General features: G+C 39.7%; 1 protein-coding gene across 1 annotated transcript in view; it reads right to left on the reverse strand.

Annotated features, from left to right (window-relative positions):
* PLPP4 (phospholipid phosphatase 4) overlaps positions 1 to 9,471 on the reverse strand; it is a 45,024-nt gene that overhangs the window by 590 nt on the left and 34,963 nt on the right. Inside the window, exons 6-8 of the mRNA XM_031062574.1 lie at positions 6,050 to 6,220; positions 2,158 to 2,346; positions 1 to 838 (exon numbers count right to left, since the gene is read on the reverse strand). The exon at positions 1 to 838 is cut by the window's left edge and continues 590 nt beyond it. Of these exons, the coding sequence (XP_030918434.1) occupies positions 828 to 838; positions 2,158 to 2,346; positions 6,050 to 6,220 (371 nt within the window). The 3' untranslated portion in view covers positions 1 to 827. The remainder of the gene's footprint in view (positions 839 to 2,157; positions 2,347 to 6,049; positions 6,221 to 9,471) is intronic.

Below are 9,471 nucleotides of genomic sequence, written 5' to 3' on the forward strand. Positions count from 1 at the left end.
CCTGCTGAAAGAAAGAGCTGATGGCTAAGCCTCACACTGGCTCTGGGGCTCTCAGTAATCCTCCCACATGAAGTAATAGAAAACTATATTTGTTACAGAATTCTGTAGGATGGTTTAAAAACTTCGTAGGAAGATTAAACCTCCATTGAACTCTGTGGATTTCTAGAATAAGATCTCAACCACACCACAGGAGTGTTCTGTCAAATCCAGCGCAAATGCCAAGTAATTTTGCTTTGCTGATGCTGGTATTGTGAATTGCTGTGTATTCACCAGGAAAACCACAGCTAAGTTCAACTGTCTCTGCTGTAGAGCTCAGAATTCTGTAAGTGAAGCATCCTCCCTCTGGCTCAGTTAAACTGTACCAGCTCTGCTTTTTTCTGATTTCTACAGAACCTCCCGGGTTCACTCCTGTTACCTTCTGTTCCTTAATGTCACTTCCTATTTATAGCCATTTCCAAATATCATATAAATTTATACACAGCAAGGTTGCATCCTCTTGTACATAGTTATCAGGTTTATTTTTAAGGGGACCCTAATTTACTTGCTTTTTATAAAAATTCAAGTGTTGCCAATCAGGAAGCAGCTCTTCTCAAAAAAAAAAATCTACAAAGCTTTGCTTTGAGGAAAATAAATGGCAAGCCTTACATAAAGACATTGAGCTGTTTGAATCACAAAATGTCTACGAGGCTGATGCATATTCCAACAGGAACACAGAAATTATAATCATGGCAGCAGTCTCCTCCAGTCTGAAGCACCGTAATTGTGGTCGTTGATCAACATTATCTTGATTGCTCCAAGAAATGTTCAACTGCCAGGGTGTGCATTTTTCACAGGATACCTAAGGAGAAAAAACCTGGAATCTGACATTCTGCCATCCAAAGGTACATCATCTCACAGGAATGTGATGTATACTGCATAGTGCATTCCTAACAAACAGAATCCTACTGATAATAAATTAGCTTCGGTCACACACTTGTCAACCTTTTCCATGCCAACAGTGGTTTGATTCACGTGAGCTCCAATTCAGGTACCAACCTTGGCAAGCACCATGCCCAAGAGCATGGTGGGCTGAAAATGTGGGATGGGATTGGTGGAAAACTGTCTCCAGCCTTCCTCTGGGCATGTTACAGTGCTGGAAACCACCACAGGCATTTGTGGTTGTGCACCCAAAGTCACGAATGAGAATCTTTGCATTTCCTCAGGTCACCAATGCTGCAGTGAGTCACTATACAAGAATGAGCATGGCACAACGAGATCCACAGAAAACTTTGTGTTTCTTTGTCCTCCCACTTTTAGGGGGTTTTAAACATCTATTTGAAAGATTTCAGCTTGTTAAATGCAATGGGTGTTTTCTTTCAAATTTGTTTTGATGGTAAATACTGCAAGAGTTCTCAAAAATTGCTGATAGTGCAATACCAAGTTTCTAATCCATCCTGTATGTTGTTCTTAGTCGGCAATTTTAATAGCATGGAGCTTCTTGAAGGTGAGAATCATCTTGTGGAACTACTAATGCACAAGGCTTGGCTCTCACAAGCACTTCACCAGCCACATCTTTTGCTCTCTTAGTCATTAGTAGCTCAGAACAACCTTGGCAAAACTTGACAATTAATACAAAGTTCCACCAGCATATGGAGATTTTTGTTAATGTCAGAAGGCAGCAAGATAAACATAAGGATGATGCCCTAAATTATCAAATTACAGATGTTGAACACCTGATGAAAAGTGCTCTGTGTACTCGCCACCCATCAAAATCAATGAGTGCTGAAGATGACCAGAACTTTGTAGAAGATACTCAGTACTTCAGAAAATCTGTTTTCAGATCTAGTATATACTCAACCAGATCCCAAAATTACTCTCTTAACCATTCTCCACATGAGATTCTTTTTAATAATGTGCTTTCCCCTTCCCTTGAGTAGTTCCACCTGCTTGCAGTAGACTGAAAACAGATAATTCAGCAAGTCAGTACAAACTGAAAATTTAGCTTTAAAACTATGATGGTGCCATGGCATTAAAAATAAAATATTTTAATTCCCTTTATAAAAAGGAAAGAAACAAAAGAAAAAATGTACATTAAGAACCACTGTTAAGAGACCAGTTTGGAGGAAATGTGAGAAGGCTAAAAGTTCATTCTGCACATTTCTCAAAGTCATACGGGACCTTCAGTTATTCCCTCCAGAGGCAGCCCAGTAGCATTGTCTGCTGTGGGTCTCTCTTCTTTCTTCACTGAGGTCTGATCCAGCAGGCTGACATAAGATTTGTGACAGGCTGTATTGCCCAAAGGAGGGTAGTGCTGTCTGTAGCAAATATAAGCAAAAATGAGGCCAATCACCCCTCCAACGAAAGCATCTGCAGGAAAAAAGCAACAAAACCAGAAGCACGTTACAAGGGGAAGGGCAGCCAGGAGTGAAAACTGCAAATAAAAGACATTTGGTTGATGTGAAAGTGTTTAACACAGAAAATGTGAATTTTGAATTTTCCTAAAGAATTTGGAATCAAATACCACAATCACATCAGACACACAAAATCCATCCTTGGGAACTTGTGCAATATTTTGAACACCCAAACTGTAGATGGTTGGCTCAGTTTTGGGAGATGAACACTGAGAACAGAATGGCCTCCACAGGGTATCAAACACTCCTGATGTTCCAGATCACAGCTGACCACTTGTGGGTGGGCAACCCAACCCATGGATGTTCACCCAGTTAAAAAAGCAGACTGCCAAGAACAAGCTCAAACTGGATGAATTCTTACCAAAAGCATCTGAAAGGTCAAAGACAAAGCATGCCTGTTAACTGATTTAACACCTCTTGAATATCTTTCTTTGATGTTTTTTACTATCCCATACTCCTATCAGAAAATAAAGCAGATAAGTAAGGGTATTGGATGACATATTTGCAGCTCTCACACTTAGGCAATTAAAAATTTTCTATGGAGGATTCCTTCTGTTTCTGGTTATTAAAATAACCAGAAAATACTCACCTCACTAAAATATTCACCCCATCTTGTGCTTCATTTACAATCAACAAGAGAAAAATTTCACTGGACATACACACTCTGTGAAAGCCTCAGATTTAACATGAAGAATAATGAAGTGAGGCAAAAGGAACTGATTAAAATGACCTGACCACACATTTTATTTTAACAAGACTGATTCAGCACCACATCATCTGTGTGTACCTGTGATCCCATTATTTTAATTTCAAAAAACCCAAAGTCTAATAAAAGTAGTGAATCATTTAGTTTACTGGCAAAGAAGAATAAATCAATGCAAATTATTTTTGTCTAAAGTCCTTAAATACAGATTAAATACCCTGGTTTGACATTGTGATTGTTATTATAACAAAGGCCATGTAGTTCAATTTTCAATGCATAATAGATGGTTTGTAATCAATAGAGAAGTGAGATGCCTTTTATCAGGAATGGCTGGAGCAAGAAAACCTGAAAAATTTAATAGTGAGGTGGATAAATTTAAGAGATGTGACTGTAAGTCACATTTGAGGAACAGGACTACATGGAATAATCCAGGAGATGCCTTCTATCCTATGTTCTCTTCCTCCACACAAAAGGACAAAATGAATCCATCACAAATTAATCTAACAGGGGCTCAAACAGGAATTTACAAGGTGATTGTGTGCAGACAGTAACTTATCCTACCCACACTGGAAGCTGACTGATTTCATCAGCCTGGCTCTACCAAACTATAATGGTGATAAAGGTACTGAGGGCAAGAATTTTCACTGTACAGCATCAATCAACTTGTAAAAACTGTAGCTATTGTGACAAGATTAATTTTCTACAAACCTGTGTTGGGTGCAATTCTCAGATAACTTGCACCTGCATAAACTGTTTTTACACTGTTAGACAGAAAAATGAAAACTATCTTTCACAACCAACTTCCCTGCATGTAGAAACTGAGAGTTTGAGTGACCAATCAATGCAGAATAACAACTTGTTACTAACCAGTAAAGGTAATTGGCAAGAAAACTCCTAACCAATTAGAGTCCCACACAAAGTCTGTAAATCTGTATAAAAATGAATTATGTGAATACAGAACGGGCCTTTTTCCACCATGAAGAAAATGGAGTCCAGTGTAATTTATTCCCACAAGTTTGCAGCTCCATCTCCTTAAAATTCAAAGGCAGAATAGGAGCAGCTGTGATGAGCTGAGTCCCAACCCCTGGGTGCAGCGTTCCTCCACCATGCACAAAGCACCACCACCATCACCTGCCTCACATTCAGCCCATTCATAATTCTGGCAAGGGACAGTTCACACTGCAAACTGTTCTAAACCCGTACTCTCCACATTTCTTCCCACTCCTCCTTTTCTCTTTAACAAGGAGCTCAGGCCAAGTGTTTTGTGTGCCTCCTGCCAGCCCGGCGAGAACGCACCTCGTGCTCAGCAGGTTTGTGTGGGAGGCTCTCCCAGCCCCAGGGTCACTGAGAAAAGGAGAAATAGGTCCTGAAACAAGACAAGGCTCTGCTGGAAAGCAGGAGGCTCCTCAGAGAACATGTCAAGGCTAATGGCTGGTGATGAAGCAGCTGCAGGAGCACAGCAGGGTGAGGGAAAGCGTGGCTGAGATTGATTCTGCTGCTGAGTGATGAGAAAGTGCTCAGGGGGACAGAGCAATGCAGCAATTAATTGAAATTATGTGAACAACCAACAGAATGCTGTGTCTTTGTACTGGGATTTGGGGCCAGGTTTTGGTAGCAGAGGGAGCTGCAGGGGTGGCTTCTGTGAGAATCTCAATGTGCATCAGAGCCAGTACGAGGCAGCTCCAGGATGGGTCTGCCACTGGCCAAGGCTGGGCACAGCAGGGATGTGGGAGCACCTCTGGGACAACAGATGTAAAAAACTGGAAAAAATCTGGACAACTGAAATAGCAGCTGGAGAGAGGAATGAGAAGATGTGAGAAGGTCAGTGAGGAGAGAGGGGCAGGAACTGCTCCAGTCACCACGACAGCGACTGCTGAGTGATCTCTCCCTCAGCTTATCTCAACTCATGAACTTTTCACTGCATTTTCTCTCACCATTCCAGCTGAGAAAGGGAGTGACAGACCTGGTGTCCAGCCAGGGTCAACCCACCACAGTGCTGGAAAACAGGAAACAGCATGGAACCAGTATGGAACTGAAATTTCAGGTAATTGAAAGGAGCACTCAGGACCTTGAGGGGAGTTCAATTTGCAAGGCCAGCAGTGCAGTACTGGCAATACCACAGAAAGCCAAGGGGACCTACATAACAGCATCAGAAATACCATGCATGATATTTCTTACAAGAATACAGAGAAAAATAGGGAAAAAGTAATTACAGGCTGGTTTACTTAGCAGAAGACATGAGTAAAAGCAAGGAAGCTACAAAGGTGGCTATAAAGAAGGTCAGGAAATGGTAAAAGAAATAATTGATGGCAGGCTTTTCTGAATTGCCACACGAGTGTGTAATTGATAAATAGCACAACCTTCCCCATCAGTTACCGAACTTTGAAGGATTCTGGGACAACAGTGCCAGATGCAGTGACCTGATGGGTGTTGCACTCCTGCTGTGAGGGAGAAGAGGATGCTGTGGCAGAAGCCTGAAGCTCTGAAGGTCAGTGCTAGCTAATCCAGCCTTGCTAGGAAACCCCAGCATCAATCCAGGAGCAAAGGAAATCTATAGCACAGCATGGTGTTTTAAATCACACCATGTACTGAAACAGGAAAAAAATCAAAGAAATATGTCACCATGTTCTTCTAAAGTTCTTCTAAACCTTCGGATGTTTACATTTTTGTAATAGAGTTTCTCATGCACTTTTCATATAAATAATAATTGTTTTACATTCCTTCCTAGAAGAAAGGAGAATTGATCAACTGTTAGTTTGACTGGTGTAGTTAAAAAAGTAGCAATTTCATCATCCAATCCATAATCACTTATAAATATCAGAGTTCAGAAATAAACCTTTTTTACCTTAAACATCTCAAAGCATGAGCGTCGCTCATTTTGTGTCGTATTACAACAGAAATCCATGGCTAACTCAGGAAAAAAAGAGTAGGAAAATGGGGCATGTCCATGCCTGACCTTGCCAGTGGTGTTTGTAGTCACACATCCGTGACAGGGCGATCATCATGGCACAGTAGAGGGGCAGGATGGCTGCACAGAGCCTCCAGCTCTTCCCCCGGCCACTCTCCGTGAAGCAGTGCAGCTTTCCAGCCAGGTAGAAGGTGGTGAAGCCAAGGCCTGAAAATGCAACTGATAAAGCAAAGCACATCACTGCAGTGAACTGTAATTACTGCTGGTTTGGTTGGTTGGTTCTTTTGTTTTTGCTTTTTTTTTAAATTAAAGCAGTCATCATCTTGCGAACTTTTAAAAAAATCACATTTTTGGGGAAGGGAATGAGAAAAAATATTCTCCAACAAGATCCATGACACAGATGTATTTTCCACAGCAGTAGTGTTACCTATGGAGGAATGCAAGCAACCAGGAAAGGGAACACTCAGAAGCAATTTGATTTTTTTCTCATATATACACTCAGCTTTCACATAATCTGACATGTCTGCAAACACTGTGTTGCCTCTAGACATTCACCTATCCAACAGAAATTTAAATTTATTCTTCCTTCAGCAATTTACCTTTTTCCTCTGGGGGAGACAGCAGACACTAAATTAAACATTTAAGCAAATTTTTAACTTCAGTCACAAAAGCTTTTTCATGCTTTAACCTTCAGCACATCTTTCCTGATTTTAGACCTATTCTAAAACGTTGAGGTTCAAAGCAGAAAAGGATTCAGACAGTTTGCACTGTAATTGAATTACATTTAAATGAGATTTTTAGGTTCCATTACCCAGTTTCTATAGAACATGCACAAGTGGCAGTGACAAGAGAACTCAGGCACCAAGTTTCTGCACTGAACTTTCCTGTTGCAGCTCTTGTACCTTCCAGAGAGACACCGGACAAGGAAAGAACTTGTTTGCATCATTTCATCTTCCAGATGAGTAAATGGAGCGATCAAAATGAAATCTGTCTCGGATATGCAACATCAAATGCAATCCTGAAGCAAAAACTTTCCCACTCCAAAAATATTTTTGTCTTCATTTTTCTATTTTTCACCTCAGGTTATTATTTTTTAGGTGAACTGATATCTGAAGGCAGCGTTCCCAGGCAGAAGAATCAATTGCTTTGTGGTTTCATTTTCAGGTAATCTGCAATGCCCAACAATCTAGAGAGCTTACAGGAATATTGCCCAAAGTACAAAGTAGGTGTTCAGTTCACACAGACTCATATTTAGGACTAATACCATTTACCAGGCAATTTTACCAGCAATTGTCAGCATGGTGCACAGCAGCAGCAGATGAAGCTAAAAAGACTTCAGAGAGAATCTGGTGATATTTTAAAAAGACTATTTCCCCCTAATTTGTGGGGTTCTTTTCAGAGTCTGCCACATTTCCAGAAGGAGGTGCTCATGGAAGAACACGGAAATTCAGCAGGTTCTATATTTTGTAATAAACACAAAGGTTGATCTTGCCTTAGGTGGTGGATGTATTCCTCTAAATTAAAAGGCAGAAAGAAGAGAGTCACAAACACTCCTCTAGGGGAACCCACACCTAATATAAGAGGGAAAAGAAATATAACTAATATACTCTCTCTATACATATATATATATAGATATATATAATATAATATATCTAATATACTGTAATAATATATTAATATATAAAACTAATATTGTGGCCGTAGAACTACCATTGTGCAGAGAAGCATTACACTGCAGAGTTTCAGATTGACTTCCCTTACCCTGGAGAGTGCAAATCCAGAAAGAGCTGCTTGACCCAACAGTCCCAGTGCATGCAGAGTCAGCAGCAAAAACCATGGAATTAACAGCAAAATGCTCTGGGATGTGGGATATCCATTATAAAAGTAACTGCAGAATTCAAGACAGCTCAATTGCTGTGCACCCCATGTGGGCAGCTTTGCCTGATGACTCTGTTTTGAAAATGTCAGTCAAGAACATAAAGAAAAACAATTCACTCTTCAAGAATCCTGGGCCTAAAGGTGATATTTACACTAAAGAATGGATCCATCAGTAGAATATATTTGAGCACTTTTTCCTGCACCAGCTGGAGTCCATACATCACTGCAGCATGAAGGAAATGCAAATACACATATGCCCTGAAGGGTCACACCCTGCCTACTGTCCTAGTAAAAGTTGTTAGGAAGACAGATCCCAAAGATTCAGCAGAGCAATACAAAACCACTTCTAAGCTGCCTTCTTCCAGAAAATAAATCAAACTCTTTTTATACAAAGAAGGGAAAAGCAATATAAAATACCAACCAGCCCTTTTTGGAGGCATTGATGTAAATGAACAGAAGAAAATCAGTCTGAATTAATTTAAAACAACATTAACACAAGAAACACGTTGATACAAATTACAGACACAAAAATTCAATTGATTTTAAATGTTGTAAGAGGAGAAAGGAATGAGGAAATGAGATATTTTTACCAACTGGTGTAGCTAACTCAAATCAAAGTCCTGATGCCACAAGTTGCTGAACTCAGGAAAAACTCTCATGAGACAAGCCACAGGTTCTGTCACGGTTCGTTAAAATGCTTTAAAATGCACTGTCACTATTTTAATAAATAAAAATACCATAGACTCAATTGTTCTGTTTGTTTCTATGATGTTCTTTTTAAAAAAAGGACTTCAGAAGGAATAAGGAGGACGACAGCACCTGGAGACACCACAGATCCCATCCTGACACCTGATTCCCTCCAGACAGGCAATTTAGGTGAGCTGAAAAACCTGTCTGTACAGACCAAACCAATTACCAAGCTGAAATGCATAAGGTGAGAAACTGTAAACAAGAATCTGATCTAAAGCACCCCAAATAAATTATTCATTTAAAAATGTAATTGCTTTTGTGAGTGTTTTTCTGAAATTTAAACTACCTCAGGAGGATTTTCAGCCTCTCAAGTTTTAATGGATGCTTTGCTAAGCACACAATAAATGACTTTTTTACATTAAGCAGTTTTTGAACTAAAGAAAACCCCTCAACTTACTTAAATGACATCAAATTACAAAACAACCATCTGAATGGCCTTTTTAAGGATCAGATAAAATGATCCATCCCTTTGTCTGCAATGCTTTATTTTTGCAGTGATTACTGTGCATTTCCCAAGTGCAAACACAGACTATTCATCACTGGAATTGCTTAGCAGCCTACCGAGGAATTCCAGCAGCTAGGGCTACTGCTGAATGTTTTCAGTTTCACACTGTTCAAAGACTGAAATATTTATCTTTCTTGAAGGAAAAAGTATGATACCAAATGAGTGCATAAATTTTAATGCTGAAATTCAATTCAAAGAGCATTTTATAGAAGTACAATTCCCAAAGAATGTTATGAGCTTATTCTCACAAAATATTTTTAAATTCTTTTTTTCCAACTGGGACAGTCAATCACCTTCCCTTTGGCTTAGCTTTATTAATTTCTTTTCACAGAGAAAG

The sequence above is a fragment of the Geospiza fortis genome, unplaced genomic scaffold (genome assembly GCF_000277835.1).
Source record: "Geospiza fortis unplaced genomic scaffold, GeoFor_1.0 scaffold719, whole genome shotgun sequence".
Taxonomy (NCBI): Eukaryota; Metazoa; Chordata; class Aves; order Passeriformes; family Thraupidae; genus Geospiza; species Geospiza fortis.